The sequence below is a fragment of the Halichoerus grypus genome, chromosome 3 (genome assembly GCF_964656455.1).
Source record: "Halichoerus grypus chromosome 3, mHalGry1.hap1.1, whole genome shotgun sequence".
NCBI classification, from domain to species: domain Eukaryota; kingdom Metazoa; phylum Chordata; class Mammalia; order Carnivora; family Phocidae; genus Halichoerus; species Halichoerus grypus.
The window spans coordinates 17,960,429-17,978,905 of record NC_135714.1 but is presented as its reverse complement, the minus strand read 5'-3'; the positions used below and the strand labels follow the sequence as shown (position 1 = coordinate 17,978,905).

Below are 18,477 nucleotides of genomic sequence, written 5' to 3'. Positions count from 1 at the left end.
GGATCAGGAATAATTTCCTAAATAACTTTATCCAAAATAAGGATTTGTTACTTCCTACATATCATCAATTAAAGTTTGGAAGGAAACATTCAAAATTCCAAGGAAGAATCGGGGGGTTGGGGGTGTATCAGAAGACATGGAACACATATGTTCTGACAGGGATACATTTGGGCAAGTTGCTACCACATAAATTTGTGTTATGGCCACACTTATTGAATTTATTTTGTTTGTATGCTTGATTTGTCTCTTAACCCCACTAGAATACAAGCCTCATAATAGCTGGTGCCTTATCTAATTCACTTCTGGTTCCCCAAATCCTGGAACAATACCAGGAATTCAGTAGATACTCAATAAATATTAGTTGAATGAATGAATGGTTCTCAGCGGTATTAAATATAAAGTAACAGAATCGATGGCTGCCTGGGTGCTTCTCCAGATATATTAGTCTTATAAGTCTAAAAAGGAGACCCACTGAGCATGAATAAGAGCTCCCAGAATGTGGGTTACAAGGGCAGTTGGCCAGAGGCTTGGCATGTTAAGGAACATGGTTGGGGACTTTGCTTCAAGATCCTGACGTAGTCCATGAGAATGCATAGCCACCCCTCGCTCTCAGCTAATTCTGCAGCACAGCAAGTGTGTTGGAGAATTTTTAGGATTGAGGCAGAGTTCAGAGAAATGTTATTAACTTAGAGATACTCTGCCTCAGAAACCAATGCCAAGAAGATGTTGGGTCCAACCTAATAATGACTCCTAACTGGAAGAGACTTACTGGGGAGAGACCAGTATTAGTGCATCATGTGATTTTTATGTCTAAGATTATGGAAGAAACTGAAGCTCAGGAGAGAGAAGCTATCCTATTTTGACATTGTTTCCTGGATAATAATTGTAAATTCATATGTAGAATTGTGTTTCTTTCAAAGTTTGTCTAGAAGTAGGGTCCCTTCCTCTCTCTTTTTTTAACTTAGTATCCTCCAATTAAAAAATAATTCAGACATTTGGATTAGTTTCATTAAATCATTAATTTATTCATCCCTCAAATACACATGTATAGAGAAGCTACTATATGCTGGACTTACAAACATATGTAAGATATATACTGTCCTTGGCCTAAGGGAGCTTCAATTTTAATAGGGACTACAAATAAATTCATAAACAATTATAATACAGTATTATATTGGTAAAGATAAAGTGCAGAATACCATTTAAGCATAGGATAAGGAGTACCCATTCTAAACTGAGAATATTTGAAAATCTATTTTGAAAGCAATATAGCATCATGATTTCTTTTTTTTTTTAAAGATTTTATTTATTTATTTGACAGAGAGAGACACAGTGAGAGAGGGAACACAAGCAGGGGGAGAGGGAGAGGCAGAGGGAGAAGCAGGCTTCCCGCTGAGCAGGGAGCCCAATGCAGAGGGAGCCCAGTGTGGAAGGAGCCCAATCCCAGGACCCTGGGATCATGACCTGAGCCAAAGGCAGATGCTTAACGACTGACCCACCCAGGTGACCCAGCAACATGATTTCAAAAATGAACTACAGCAACAGGCTACCTAAATTCTACCCCAATTCCTTCACCTACTTCAGTGACCTTAGGCAAGTTACTTTATCCCTCCGAATTATCTTTCCCTGTCTGTAAAATGTGGACAATAATAGAAACCTACTTTAATAATTTATTCCAAGAGCTTAAAGAGTTGATAAATGGAACATGGTTAGAACAGCTCTTGGCATAAGGTAAGGGCTCAGTACAGGTTAGCTATCATTTTAATAATTATTGTTACTGCTGTCATTAGTGACATCTAAGCTGACAGTCAAATGATGAATATAAATTACTCATGTAAGGGAAGGAAGAACGAGTGATCCAAGAAGAGAAAAAAGGGAAACAAATACATGAAAGAGTAAAGGAGGTGTGAAAATAAACAAAGACCACCTAAATGTGAGCAGTCTATTTATTCAGTTTGCTGTACCAAGGGAGTCAGCCATCATCCATTGCATTTGACAGATACTCAAAGGCTGTCAGGGAAGAGGGAAAGCTTTATAGTGACAAAAAGGAGGGGAAGGAGAAGGCTTCAGTTACCTTCTGATTGGAAGTTTTTGGCACAGGGAGGCTGGAGGTGAGATAACTAGAAGAGGGGCATCCCAAGCAATCACTTTGGGCCACTTATTTGGCTTTCCGTGGTTGGTCCTAAGTTGGAAGCAGGTAGCAGGGGAACAAACCACCACCACCAACAACAAAAAACAGAAAAGTTGGCAGATGTTGATCAAGTTCTGATTATTCTGGACCAGTTGCTGCAGAGGCTGTGGTTTGGCTTCCTGGGTTTCTTTTGTGGATCAGAGTTTTATTATCATATATGGACTGGCCATTGTTTGCTTGTATATTGTAATTTAGCCAAGTATGTCTCTGTCTGGGAACTCTAAGTTCAGTATAATGAGAATGTATAGCTGAGCAGAGAAAGAATAAGAATGGTAAGAGATAAGCAGGGTAAGCAGAAGCCAAATTACGCAAGGTCATGTGTTATCCATCTATCTATCTATCTGTAAGAGTGGATATTTTTAACAACAGCTCACTTTTTTTGCAAACCAGAGCATAATGTGAATCATGCATAACAACTCCATACTTGGAAGACCCATTTGTATGCCATTACTCACTTGATAAACAGAATACCCCAGCCCCAAAAAGATGTCCATGCCCTAATCCATGCAACATGTGAATATGTTACTTTACATAGCAAAAAGGATTTGCAGATGTGATTAAGGTTAAGTATCTTGAGATGGGACGATTTCTCTAGATGGTTCAAATGGGCCCAATCTAACTACACAAGTCCTTAGAAGAGAAAGAGCAGAGCAGAGGAGTAGGTCAGAAAGATAGAACAATAGAAGAGGTAGGAGAGGTAGCAGCTTAAGAAGGACTCAACCCACTATTGCCAGCTTCGAGAATGGAAGAAGGGAGCCACCTGCCAAGGAATGCAGGTGGCTTTCAGAAACTGAAAATGGCCCTCAGGTGATAACCATCAAGGAAATGAGGACTTCAGTCCTACAACCACAAGAAACTAAATTCTTCCAGCAATCTCAATGAGCCAAGAAAGGCTGTCCTCTAGATCCTTTGGAAAGAAATGCAACCCTGGAAGCATCTTAGTTTTAGCCTACAGAGATCCATGTCAGACTTCTGATCTCCATAACTCTAAGGTAATAAATTTGTGGGCTTTTATTGAAATATAATCGATATACAAGGTTATATTATTTTCAGGTGTAAAATTTGTGCTGTTTTAAGCAGCTAAGCTTATGATAATTTGTTGAAGCAGCAATAGAAAACTAATACATTCACAAATATTTATAAAGGTTTTCTAATCCCCCTCAATGAAAGAACATTCCACCATCCCATCTCTGAGCCTCAGCAAGCCCACTTGTCCTCACTAGTAAAATGTAATATCCAAAGATGGTATGATGGAATCATTTTGGAATTTTCATAGCCAATTCCTTCCATTGACTCTGAATATAAAAATAATATCAGCTTTCATTTATTGTATTCATACTATATGTACCAAATGTCACACATTTTGTTTAATCCTAGCCCTAAGCCCAAGAGGTGGGCATTTTTATCCTCACTAAGCATCTAAGAAGACCGAGACTCAGAGAGAGTGAATACCAGACTTAAGCGATAATGTTGCCATATGGCACTACCAGCATTTAAGCCCAGTAACCCACTCTACCTCACTATGAAGCCTGAGCCTGTCCTACCATGACATTCCACTTCCCATGAATGTTTCAGAATCAGAAACATGGTGACTCTGTTTTACTAGTCTTCACAATCACCTATTTTGGAGCTGATTCATAATATCAGATCCTTTTTTTTTTTAATTTTTGGAGGAATCAATGATTTATCTCTTGTAAGCATCATTAGATATGGCACAATCATTAATGATGGCAATCAGTGTAATTCCAACAACATGATAATCTTTAGTTGAATTGAAGATTTAAAAAATTTTAAATAAGATTTTTTTCTCACTTATCAGCTTGGCAGAGCAACAAAGCATTGCATAATTAATATTTAACATCCCTGAATCAAGTACTTCTGGTTTGCACAGAGCACTTCTGGCTTGGTGCTCTAATGCAATTTTCCCATGAAACAGTGAAGTGAGGTTTTTAAGAGCAGAGTTCCAGAGTCAAACAGTTCTGCCAAAGAATCATGGAATCATGGACAAATCACTTGGCCTGTCTATGCCTAAGTTTCCTTATCTGCAAAAAGGGCATATTATTAGTGCCACCTCATGAGTGTTTTGAGTATCAAATGAGAACAAACCATGAAAGGGTTCTTTAGCTCTATCAGCATAATTCACTGGTAACTAATTCTCTGAACAAATGTATATTTTTAAATGACCACTTGTTACCAATCTAGGGATCTTAAAACTTTTTTTTTTTTTAAAGATTTTATTTATTTGACAGAGAGACACAGTGAGAGAGGGAACACAAGCAGGGGGAGTGGAAGAGGGAGAAGCAGGCCTCCCATGGAGCAGGGAGACCCATGCGGGGCTCGATCCTAGGACCCTGGGATCATGACCTGAGCCGAAGGCAGACGCTTAACGACTGAGCCGCCCAGGCGCCCCAGGATCTTGAAACTTTGACAGTATATTTGAACCCTGTTCTGCTTCTGGTATTTAGGACATAACTGATTAAATATTAAAACTTCCATAGCCTTCTTTCATAGTTACTATCACTTTCTCTGATTTATTTAAGCCCATTTCTTCTTGTTTGCTGTGGTCTCAAATGGCCATCCCATCTGCCAAAGCTACTTTATAGTCCTGGTTCCAAACCAATCAACCCAGACTCTCAACTCCTTGATTCTAAACATCTCTGAGAAGTGAAGACAATTGGGCAAGATTCTCTTTTTCCATGAGGAAATATGTCACAATAATATGTCACAAGGAAAGAGGTGTTTCCCTTGTTCAGTCGGCTATGGCCAGAAGCAGAGCAGGTTTATGTAGAACAAAGAAATGGGGGAAATTCCCTTAGAAGAGGAAATGGCTAGGACTTGCAAAGATAATGTCTCAGTACAGAAAATAACTGAACTGGAATCTCGCTAGTCAAACTATAAATGTCTTCATGTAGAATTAATTTTGGTCAAGTGCCTACCATGTATCACACATGATAACTAGGTCACTCCCCTCTAGACTCAACCACCAATTAATTTCTTTAATTGCCCTAGGTTCTCTTAGCACACTGCCTGGATTAGTCTCTGCTGCTGTAACAAATTACCACAATTATAGTGGCCTAAGCCAACACAAGTTTATTATCTTATAGCTCTGGGCATCAGATATTCTAAAATCAACATGGCAGCAGGGCTAACTTCCTTCTGCAGGCTCTTGAGGAGAACCCAATGCTTTGCCTCTTCCAGCTTCCGGGGCTGTCTGCATTCCTTAGCTCATGGCCCCTTCCTTTATCCTCAAAGCCAATAGGGTAACATCTTCTCTCCTCTCAGTCTGACCTCTCTTTCAGTTCCTATATCTTCTCTCTGACTCTGATTGTCTTGCCTCCCTCTTGTAAGGGCTCATGTAATTACATGGGGACCATGCAGATAATCCAGAATAATCTCCCCATTTCAAGATTTTTAGTGTAATAACAACTATAAAGTCCCTTTTACCATGTAAGAAAATATATTCACAGTTTCTAAGAATTAGGAATAACATCTTTGGGGAGCTATTATTCAGCCTAACGCACTGCCCAATATGGAGCAAGAGGTTAATAAATGTTTCTTTAGTTATTTACTTTACCATTCCTGCTAACGGGGCTCATATTTTAAATACTAAAGTGAGTAAGAAATTCTGCATAAACATTCCTTTTTTTTTTTTATTTCCTATACTTGGGTCCCCTACTAATCATGTGAAACTTGCATTTGTGGCAGATAGGAAAATTCACTTGAACAGCTGAGAACTACAGAAATACGTGATTTCAGTTGCCAGCTCAATCTCTTCTTGTTAAACCTTGAAAACTTGACATTTGAAAGAGAAAGGCTGTGTAACAATTCCGCTTCATAAAATATTCTTCCAGTTTGGGAACATAGGATTTTACAAGTTTCCAAATGTCCTCTAATCAAGCTTTAAAATAGGGAGTTGAACACACACAAAAAAATTGGGGTGCCTTATAAAGGATGGTGACAAGGGTTTTCCAATTCTTTACATGCTCTTTGAGAAAATGTTTAAACAGAAAAAACAAGTGATGCCCTTTCTGAGTTAAAACAGTTCCCATTGCTTCAACAGATTGAGCAACCACTTACTGAAATTCTGCCTCCTAGAAGTACCCCCAGTGCCTCTTGTTCATGGAAAAGTCTGTAATATTAATTAGCTATAACTCTACAAAAACTGGGACCAAACATAAAGAGTTCAGTGCTGGGGCACATGATCTCCATATGATATGTGCATGAGTGATCTCCCCACACTGTTCAAGTGGCCCCAGTATCTCCAGTCTCCCCACCACCACCCTCCAGCTTTTCTGCTGCCCTGCTCCTGGACTGCTGTGCTCCATGAACTTCTGTACATCTCAAGTTCATTTTAAATAGCTTGGTATGTTGACATAGTGGTACAGTAATCCCCTATCTTGGGGGCAAATGTGTTCAGAATTTTTGGATTTTTAGAAAGGAAATACAGAGCAAATACCATATATTAAGTTAACCCTCCCAGTGGGTCTGGGTCAGTCTCCCCTAATATTTCTGCAGTAAAATATGTAAATATTCTTACCAAGTAGAATCACCTGAGATTATAAAAAAAATTTCACAAGGGTTTAACATCCAAAATATATAAAAAACCCATAAAGCTCAATATCAAAACACAATGTGATTAAAAAATAGGTGGGGAACCTGAATAGACATTTTTCCAAAAAAGACATACAGATGGCCAACAGGCACATGAAAAAAATGTTCAATGTCACTAACCATCAGGGAGATGCAAATCAAAACCACAATGAGATATCACCTCACACCTGTCAGAATGGCTATTATCAAGAAATAACAAGTGTTAGTGAGGATGTGGAGAAATGGGAAGCCTCATGCAGTGTTAGTTGGAATATAAATTGGTGTAGCCACTATGGAAAACAGTATGGAGATTCCTCAAAAAAATAAAAAATAGAACTACTGTATGATCCAACAATTCTACTTCTAGGTATTTACCTGAAGAAAACAAAAACACTAATTTGAAAAGACATACGAACCTCTGTGTTCATTGCTGCATTATTTACAATAGCCAAGATATGAAAGCAACCTAAATATCTATCGATGGATGAATGGATAAAGAAGATGTGGTATATGTGTGTATGTATGCGTGTGTGTGTGTGTGTGTGTGTGTGTGTAATAGAATATTACTCAGCCATAAGAAGGAATGAAATCTTGCCATTTGCAACAACATGGGTGAACCTAGAGGGTATTATGCTAAATGAAATAAATCAAAGACAATTTCTGTATGATTTATTTACAAGTGGAATCTAAGAAACAAATGAACAAACAAAACAAAATGGAAACTGTCTCGGTAGATACAGAGAACAAACTGATGGTTGCTAGAGAGGACAGAGGAAAGAGGATTAGCGAAATACATGAAGAGGATTAAGAGGTACAATCTTCCAATTATAAAACAAATAAGCCATGGGGATGTCATGTGCAGTGTAGGGAATATGATCAATAATATTGTAATAATTTTGCATAATTACAGATAGTAACCAGATTTATTGTGGTGATCATTTAGTAATATTTATAAATGTCAAATCACTATGTTCTATACCTGAAATTAATACAATATTGTATGTCAGTTATTCTTCAAATAAAAAAAAAACTGCCCCATCAATTCAGGTTAGCTTTTGTTGCCAAATTAGTTTTAGAACTAAACTTGCTAAAAAGGATTCAGTATTCAAAGCTTTTTGGACTTTAGAATTTCAGATAAGGGGTTATGAACCTGTATTACAAGTTGGCAAGGGGGTGGTTGTTTTGTGTTGTTTTTTCAAAATTTTTCATTGTTTACCATCCAAATGGAAACTCAGTGAAAACTCCAAACTCCTAGAATCAGGAGGGTAGAGATTCAGTGGGTATAGTTAAGGAAAGGCCATTCCAGGCAGGAGAAAGAGCTTAAGAAAATTCCCACAGAGATGGAAAATTGCAAAGTATGTTTAAAAAGTAGAGGGTTATGTGCTTAGGGAATTACATGGAGCAATTACATGGGTCATATGCATAGGGGAACTTCAGCCTGTAATGTTACAGAGATGAATTAAGACTAAGTCAAATAAAATATGGAATGATATAAGAAGGAGGGTACACTATATGTTGAGTCTTGGGATGACTAAAAAAATTTTTTATGAGGGGCACTTGGGTGACTCAGTCAGTTGAGTGACCGACTCTTGGTTTTGTCTCAGGTCATGATCTCGGGGTTGTGAGATCAAGCTCCCAGATTCGGGCTCTGTGCTCAGTGAGGAGTCTGCTTGGGATTTTTTTCTCTCTCCCTCTCCCTCGTCCCCCCACCCTTCTCAAATAAATAAATCTTTAAAAAATTTTTTTAAATCTTGCTTTGTTTTTAGCAGGAGATGATGCAAGCCAACATGACTGAAGGCAAAGCTTTAGGCAAATTCCTGGGGTGGCATTTTGTACAAGGGATTAATGGACAGAGAACAAGTGAAAATAGGTAGACCCAGCAAGGGTATATCAAAAAGTCCTTGATGAGAATGATAAACCTCTAAAGCAGGGCAGAGGGAGAGAAAATGGCCAGGAGGGAGAAGTTAAAGAGACGTAAGTGGAACGGATCATAGTTAGCAACCAATTAGATGCAGGAAGCAAAGAAAAGAGATTCAAAGATGGTGCTGGAGAAAAGAGAAGGCACAGATAGATGATGGATGAGGAAGGCGGGAAATTATTAACTCACTTTTAAACTAAACAAATTAACTTCTGTTCAAAGTCAGAAAAAAAAAAAAAACTGGCCAGTGATGTCAAGAAAGTAGACATTCAACCAGCAGCAGTTAGGGGAGCTAATGTCTTTAGAATCGAGCAATGGACCTGCTAATCTTGCGTTGTCCCTATGTGGGGGAGACAAGAGGTGCAGCTGCGTTTCACAATGTCCAACTTAGCCCACCTTACAGAAAATGGACATTGCAAATACGCAAGTACACAAGCCCAGCTAGCAGTTGTTATCACAGGTTGTTCTTACTATGTAGGTCAAATGGAACTCCTGACCATCAGTGAAGGCACAGCAGCTGAAAGGGATGAGCAAGCAGGTGCCTTCACTCAGGCCTCACCTAGTCCCAACCATAGGAGTAGGGTGAACAATTTTCCAGGACAAAGTAGCAATAGAGGTTCTTTATTAAGAAACCTTTATGTTGTAGTAAGGGGTCACAAAACTTTTCTTGGGGAGTACCAGGTAGTAAATATTTTAGGCTTTGCAGGCTCTGTGGTCTCTGCCCCAACTACTCAATTCTGCCATTGTAGCGGGAAAGCAACCACAGACTAAATGTAATGAATGGGCATAGCTGTGCTGCAATAAAACTTTATTTACAAAAATAGGAGTCAGGCCAAATTTGGCCTTCGGGTCATAGTTTGCCAACCCCGGTGTATGGAAGGAACTAGCCAGACCTTAGGTTTAAATTCCAGATCCACCGTTTACAAAATATCTGGATTTGGACATACACCACTGTAAAATGTGACTAATTATACCTTCCTCACTGACTGTGGGAATTAGAAAAAATGTATGTAAAATGCCTCATAAATAAAAGGCATTCAAATAGGGCAGTAGTCTTTTTAATTACAAAACTTAATAAGAATAATAGCTAATACTTTTTGAATGTCTTGATATACCAGCTACTGTATAAAGCACTTTACAAAGATTATTTCATTTAATCTTCCAACAACTCTCTGAACTAGGAACTATTTGAGTATTCCTTTCTACTTGTGGGGAAACTGAGGCACAAAAAAAACACCCAAGAGATGCTTCCACAGATAGCGAGTGATGTAGCTGGCCCTTCGTTCCCAGTGAAGCAGACTCCAGATGCCTCAGTGCTAATCTCTGTGCTAGTTAATTTGCTCCACTAATTCAGCTCCAATCGAAATGCTCAAAATCTTCTCAAGTTCTGCAGGGCTTTTTATAACTCTTCACAGCACAACACGACTGAAAATAGTTTAATACATAACTTTTGGAAATTCACCTTTAGGTTAACACTCAATAATATCTTCCATAAGTGAAACCCTTATTCCCACCCCTTCCTGCCCATCTATTTGTCCCCTCCCAACACATGTCTCCAGTTCAGGGAAAACAGAATTACTATTAAGAAAGCTAATGCAAACCCATTTCAAAAAGTTATCCTATAATCACCCTAAAAACTTGCAATTTCAAAGCTCCACTGCAGAATAGCATACTGGATTAATTATGCCAGACTGCAGCAATAACCTTGAATTAAAGCTGCAACCTTCTATTTTTAAGAAACACTTGCCTTTCTGGTTGATGAAACCTGTCGTCCCATCAGGTAACAGACGTGACCAGGAAAGAGAGAAGCGGTAATGAGTCAATCCAAGCTGTTTGATACATTTCAAACCTTCCCCCCACAGAGTGTAGCTGCCACAAGCTACATCGCCAGTCTGGTTCTTGAAAACTCTCTCTCCTCCCTGATGGGTGAATGTGTCCCAGACACTAAGGCCTTTTCCATCTGCATCCCAGCCTCCTGAGAAAAAGAAGAAAATGAAACAGTTACACTCTTGACATCAAGAGGCATATATGGAATGTAAATATTTGTCGCCAAAAGAACATACCTCATTAACTCAATGTACCATATTTATAACTTTAAAATATGCCTTTAAAATAACATGCATGAGCGAGTTATGTGTTTAGCTGTCCTTGATCCCTGAAGCTGACTGGTGGCAAATGAAAAATTATTGCATGGTGATGCCGCATAGCAGGCTTTCATGGTTCATTTTCTGAAGATTTCCCAGCTGGTAAACAGAGGCAGGCCCCAGCTTATGAATGTCTGAGTTGCAAATATCTCCTCCTGGCCATGACTGACAAGCCTTGTCCTTGTTGCGCCTGACAGAGTCTCAGGACCTTGTCTTTGGTCCTCTACACTTGAACTCTATTCTCCTGTTAGCTAACGATGGAAGCTGCAATGGTCCAGTCAATTATTGTGGGGAGTGCACTAGCTTCTGCCAATGTCGACATATTAGTATCCTACCTTCGTTCATTCATGCCTCCATTAATTCCACAAATGTTATGTGTCAGGCTCCGTGCTGAGCACAGGAGACAACAGGGTGCACTCTGCTGGGCTTCCTGTCCTTGGAGAACTAGCTATGGGCAATTGCAAAACAGCCAGGGCAAAAGCCTTGCCAGAAAACCAAGGAGGGGCATTCATTCAGATGTGGGCTAGAGTCAGAGGTCTCTTAGAGAAATGACTTTTAGACGGACACCTAAAGGAAAAATTGGGTCATCAGGGTGAATTGCTGGGAGGTGGGAGTGGGGATAAAATAGAAAAAAAGAGAAGTTGGATCCAAATAAGCCCACAGGAAAGAGAGAGTGCTGCACATTAGAAGAACAGAAAGTAAAAATTACATTTGGAATATCTGTACACATAGAAATCTTATTTAAAATGTAGTTAGAATCCATTTTATGGTATAAAGGAGTAATTTTAAAAATCTCATGACTTCCTAATTTCACTTCTAGGTACACACCCTGGAGAAATGTTCATGTATTTTCACAAAGAGATTATGGGAGATCATTGAGGCAGAGATGTCTGTAATAACAAACTCCTGGAAACAACTCACATTCTACCAACAGTAGAACAGATAATTAATTTGAGGTACAGTTACACAGAGGAAACACGAATCAGCAGTTAAAGGGAATGAATCAGAGCATCAATAACCCTACGCTACAGTCTCAATGTTTGTATCCCCCCAAATTTATGTTGAAATCCTAATGCCAATGTGATGGTAGGAGGAAGTAGGGTCTTTGTCAGGTGCTTAAGTCATGAGGGTGGAGCCCCCATGAATGAGTTAGTGCCCTTATAAAAGACCCCACAGAGTTCCCCAGTTCCTTGTGCCATGTGAAAATGCAGATGTCTGTGATGCAGAAGAGGGCCCTCAACCAGCCATGCTATCACTCTCACCTCAGACTTGCAGCCTCCAGAATTGTGAGAAATAAATATTTGTGTTTATAAGCTATCCAGTTTATGGTGTTTTGTTATAGGCCTCCAAATGGACTCAGCCTCAAAACAATAAAGCTATACAACCAAAAAATTTGAGATTCAAAAGAATGTATAAATGGTAGAATTTAGATTTTTAGGGCAGTAAAATTGTTCTACATGATACTGTAATAATGGTAGATATATTTATCAAAACCTATAAACTGTGAACTTTAATAATAATGTATCGATATTCATTCATCGGTTATAATAATTGTCTCACAGTAATGCAAGATGCTACTAGTAGTGGAAACTGGGGAATGGGGTATGTGGAAACTCACAGTACGTTCTGCTCAATTTTTCTGTAAACCTAAAATTATTCTAAAATATAAAGTCTACTGATTTTTTAAAGAATATATATGTTTATCATGTTTTATATATTTTAAATACGTAAAACAATCCATGTATATTCTGAACATATACATATGAGATAAACATACAACATGCCTGGAAATTATCAATTCAGGCTAGTGGTTACCTTTGGAGAGAAAAAAGGGTAATAGAACCAGAAAGGAATTTGACTGCACCTCTTACGTTTCATTACTTAAACTGGGTTAGGGGTATTTGGGGAGCTGTTTATTACACTATTCACAACCCTTTTTATATGCCTAAAATATTTCATAATGATTTTTATATAAGAAAGAAGGTCACAGATAAACTAAACAATTATAGGAAGGTCTTTCAGGTCCTCATTTAGCACCTACTTACTCATATTTTGTGCACAATTCAAACTGAATAACGTACTAGTTTTTAGACCAACAAAAGGACAGCATAGGCTATAAATTATGGGAGGGGACCATGGGGAGACAGTAGAGATGGTAAAAGAAGGAGCTCTGACAAAAGCAAAAATAACAGTTGAAATCAGGGTAGATACTAACTATCTATACAAAGAAATCATGAATATTAAAAAATTATTGTACTCTGGAGTCATAATTTAGAGGCAAAAGTGGTGATCTGGTGGGATAGTAGGTAACTCAAAAAAGTGATCTGGTGGGATAGTAGGTAACTCAAAAACAAAGTGAGAGAGGTAATTCAGAGGCACAAATGAGTAGTGATGCAGGCTTTTGTCCTGAGAGCATCTGCCAAGCCCAGATGAGGTGAGCTGCCATTTTAATGGCCTTGTGGGACAAGGCGGAAAGGAGACAAAGTCTAAAGCTTACCAAGGATGGGAAGCCTCCACGAACATGCTTACATCAGGCTGGCAATGAAAGGGCTCCACACCCCATACAAGAATAAGGAAGAAACAAACCCCACCTGCGAAAGAGACAACAAAGCAACCAGCTTGACACACAGCTGGGTGGAAGGGACTCCTCAATGGTTGCAACAACCATCCAGCCCTCCAACCACTGAGTAAGTGTGAGAATGAAAGAAGGTTTGTCAGACATATGAGCTCTCATTGGACACTGAGAAAAAAGTTTCATCCCACTGGATACTACAGGAGGATACGTTTCACCAGAATAATCATGTAGACCAAGAAAGATAAAAATCTAGGATCCAGGAAACAGGTTTTCAGCAGAAAAAAATCAAGAAAGGGAAATCTCCGGGCTAATAATAAAAAGAGACCTCCAAGGACATCCCTGTGCAGCAAACCCAGGGACTAACCAGCCCATGTAAGCACATCACAGGCTGTAGGAAATAGTTCTTCAAGAAGATTAAACTAATAGAATATCTAGTACAATTTTTTTTAAAACGATTTATTCATTTATCTGAGATAGAGAGAGTGAGAGTGAGAGAGCATGAGTGGGGGGGAGCGGCAGAGGGAGAGAGAGATGCAGGCTCTCCACTGAGCGGGGAGCCTGATGCGGGGCTCAATCCCAAGACCCTGAGATCATGACCTGAGCCGAAGATAGACGCTTAACCAACTGAGCCACCCAGGTGTCCCTAGTATGATTTTTTTAATTATAAAAATTTATTATGAGAGGCACCTGGGTGGCTCAGTTCATTAAGCAGCCAACTATTTCGGCTCAGGTCATGATCTCAGAGTTGTGATATCGAGCCCCACACGGGGCTCTGCACTCAGTGGGAAGTCTGCTGGAGATTCTCTCTCTCTCCCTCCCCCTCTGCCCCTCCCCCCCAAATAAATTTTTAAAAATTTATTATGGAATTGTCAACATGCACAAAAGTAGACAGAATAATACAGCAAAGCCCTGTGTACCCATGGCTCGGCTTTAGCAGTTTTCAACATGGTGCCGATATTATTTCATTTGTATCCACCCAAGCTCCTTCATTCAATCTGTAAACATTGCAGTATGTGCTCTGACAAGAGTATTTTTTAATTGTGGTAAAATACACATAACGCAAGAGTAACCATCTTAACTACTTCTAAGTGTACAGTTCAGTGACATTAAGTACACTCACGTTGTTGTGGAACCATCACCACATCCATCTCCAGAACTCTTTTCATCTTGCAAAACTGAAACTCTATACCAAGTTAGCAGTAATTCCCCACTTTTTATGGTATTGGAATCATACATGGGGGTCAGTGAAAGCGGAAAGGTAGAAGGAGAGAAAGTGGACAAATGGGTAAATCCTCACTTTTCACAGTGAGAAGTCAATAGAATATGCCTACAACAGAACTAAAATCAAGAACTAATAATATAAGCATGTTTAAAATACAGTAGTCAATGCCAAAAGGATTAACTGAAACAGTTAAAGGGGTTTCCTCTAGGGAGAGGAACATGGAAGGGGACCAGGGATTGATGGTTTCTGAAACAGTCTCATTTTGACTCTTTAAATTATTTTATTATATAAACTTGAATTAGCATGAAAATTAAAGAAATAATATTAAGTGAAACATTAGAAGAGGATGATAAATAAAGACATTAATAAATATATGGATAATCTGAACAAGCTCTTAACATATAAAAGGATAACAAAATGTCTATTTTGTGAGAATTAAAAAGAATAACTAGATAGAACTAAAATACTGAACCAAAACAACATATAAGCACAAAAGGGAGAAATCAGAGTTAAAGTGTTCTCAAGTCCAAACTGGAATTTATTGTTTTAAAGAAGAGTCCAATGCATCTATAGCAAAAGTTCTGTACCAGGCTCAATTCTACACATTATATATATGTTAACCCTTCACAAAAATATTATGAAGTAACGGCCATTATCACCTCCATTTTCAGATAAGGAAACTGAGTGAACAGGGTAAGTAACTTGCTCAGATTAGCATATACTAAAGCTGAGATTCTAACCCAGGCAACTGAATTTCAGAGCCCATACTCTTAACTGGCAGGCTAGATGGGGAAAACTAAACAAGTAAACTAAAAGAAGGATAAGAAAATCAAAAAAAATAAGCATAGGGTAAGAAAAATAAAAGCATAATCCATAAAATAAGATGGTATGACAAGATATAAATTATCACTTATAACAATATAAGTCAATGCACTATATTCCTCAAATAAAAGACAAAGATTACCAGATCAGATTAAAAAAAAAAAAAAATATCCAGTGGTATACTGATTACCAATATACCTAAGATATAAAAATACAGAAAAATTTGAAAATCAAAATATGGAAAAGATACCCCTGCCCGCCCCCCCCCCCGCCCCCCCATCAAAAAGTGAAGGACTTCAAGGGGAAACTAAGTAAGCATTCCTGGAGATAACGTGGACCACTACATGACAGCACTATTTTAAATATGTATGCACCCAGGAGTCTGGTTTTCAAACATGTGAAGCAAAAATTAAGAAACTGAAAAGCTAAATTGACAAATCCATTTCCATGATGGGAGATTCTGATTAATCTAAATTCTATTGAACATTTAAAAGCAAAACAAACTAACAAAAAAACTCTACTCTTGCAGAAATTATTCCAGAAAATAAAAAAGAATTCCTCAATTCATTTTATGTGGTTAGAATAACCTTGATACCAAAATCTTTCTCAGTAACTGAAAAAAGAGAGAATAAGGATAGCAGACATTAGCGATCTTGATCTAATGGATATATATGACATTGCACAATAATAAATACTACAACTGAAGAATATATATTTTGTCAAGAAGACAAAATTTTATGAAAGTTGAGCACAAATTAGTCCATAGATAAAGTCTCCATAAATTTCAAAAGTTTGGAGAAACAGAGATGACAATCTTTCACCAATTTTATTAGAATTCAAACACTAAATAACATTAGAAACCTCCAAAAGTTGAGGGGTGTCTGGGTGGCTCAGTCAGTTAAACATCTGCCTTTAGCTCAGGTCATGATTTCAGGGTCCTGGGATGCAGTCCCAGGCCAGGCTCCCTGCTTGGCAGGGAGTCTGCTTCTCCCTCTCTCTCTGCCCCACCCCTACTTGTGCTCTCTCTGTGTCTCTCTCTCAAGTAAATAAAATCTTAAAAAAAGAAAGGAAGGAAGAAAGAAGGAAAGAAAGAAACCTCCAAAAGTTGAGGAATCTAAAAAGGTACATCTGAATAACTTAAGGCTTAAAGAAGGCATAATGGTGGTCACCAGAAAATATTAAAAACTTCATAACAGAAAGATAAATATGAAAACATTGTGGTATCTAGTTTAAGTGGTATTTAGAGAGAAAGCCTTAATTCATACATTAGAAAAGAAGCAAGCCTCAGAGTTAACATGCTAAGTATCTCACTTAAATGTGTAAAAAAGAGAGAGAAAGAGGAGGAAGAAGAGGAGGAGAAGGAGGAGGAGGAGAACAGAGACAAATAAATAGGAAAAAAAATAAGGTAATATCAGAAATAATAAAATAGAAAACAAACCAGGATAGAGAGGATTAACAGAGGCAAAAAATGATTTTTAGAAAAGTCTAATAAAATAGAAAAACCCCTGCAAAATAATTTTTTTAAATGAGAGAATATAAAAGTAGTATTAGTAATGAAAAGGGGAATAGAGCTACAGAAACTGCCGAGATTATAGTATGAAAATAGTATATTATTTTTAAAACTTTATTAAAACATGTTCGAAAAATTATTTGGAAATGACAAATTTTAGGAAATTAAACCTTAACAAAATTGATTCAAGGAAAAGTGAAAAACCTGAAAGATCTTAACTGTTCCAAATTAAATCAGTAGTTAAAATGTTCCACAAAGAAAATGCCATGCCAGTTGGTTTTAATATTGATTTCTCTCAAACATTTAAAAACAAACAAACACACAAAAAAATCCACTGTTGTATAAATTATTCCAAAAAAAATTTTGTTAAAGAATTTCTCAATTTATATGGCTAGAATATCCTGATTTCAAAACCAGAAAGTAACATTACATGGAAGGAAAAATTAGAAGCCAATCTCACTCATAAACATATTTGCAAATGTAGATAGACACATGGAAATTTTTTTTAAATCTAAATTGAACTTCAAGAGATAAAAACTACAATGCCTGAAACGAAAAATACACCAGATGGGATTAACAGCCGATGAAACATTGCAAAAGAAACGATTAGTGTATTTGAAGACATAGCAATAGAAACTCTCTAAAATGAAACATGAGAAAAAGGACTCAAAATGTAAACAAAAGATCAGTGACCTCTGGTACAACTTTAATCAACTTAATATACATGTAATCAGATTCTCCAAAGGAGAAAAAAAAAAAAGGAGGGGACAAACATTTTTTGAAGAAATAATGACTGAAAAATTTTTTTTTAATTTAATGAAAACTATAAACCTAGAAATCCCAGATCAATGAACCCCAAGCACAAGACAAATGAAGAAAACTATGCCAAAGCATAATCAAATTGCTCAAAAACAGTCATGAAGAGAAAAATCTTAAAAGCTGCCAAAGGAAAAAGATATAAAATGTCTAGAGGAACAAAGATAAGAATACGGTAGATTTATTGTCAAAAACAATGCAAGCAAGAAGACAACAGAGTAACATCTTTAAAAAAAATGAAAGGGACAAAAATCTGTGTAACTAGAATTTTATACCAATAAAAATATGTTTCAAAAATGAAGGCTAGGGCACCTGGGTGGCTCAGGCGTTAAGCATCTGCCTTTGGCTCAGGTCATGATCCCAGGGTCCTGGGATCGAGCCCCGCATCAGGCTCCCTGCTCTGCAGGAAGCCTGCTTCTCCCTCTCTGACTCCCCCTGCTTGTGTTCCCCCTCTCGCTGTGTCTATCTCTGTCAAATAAATAAATAAAATCTTAAAAAAAAAAACTGAAGGCTAAATACTTTTCCAGACATACAAAAGCTCAAATAATTCATCACCAGCTAACTCTTAATACCTTAAAGGAAGTCCTTCAGGCAGGCAGCAATGGATGCCAGATGAAAGTATGGATCTACACAATGGAATGAAAAGCACCAGAAATGGTCATTACATGGGTAAATACATAAGATTTTTT

The 18,477-nt window shown here is 37.8% G+C and overlaps 1 protein-coding gene across 1 annotated transcript in view; it reads right to left on the bottom strand.

Moving 5' to 3' along the window:
• LOC118546477 (cytosolic beta-glucosidase-like) overlaps nucleotides 1-14,584 on the bottom strand; it is a 76,553-nt gene extending 61,969 nt beyond the window's left edge. Inside the window, exons 1-2 of the mRNA XM_036109215.2 lie at nucleotides 14,539-14,584; nucleotides 10,447-10,674 (exon numbers count right to left, since the gene is read on the bottom strand). Of these exons, the coding sequence (XP_035965108.1) occupies nucleotides 10,447-10,674; nucleotides 14,539-14,584 (274 nt within the window). The remainder of the gene's footprint in view (nucleotides 1-10,446; nucleotides 10,675-14,538) is intronic.
• Nucleotides 14,585-18,477: the final 3,893 nt, after the last annotated feature.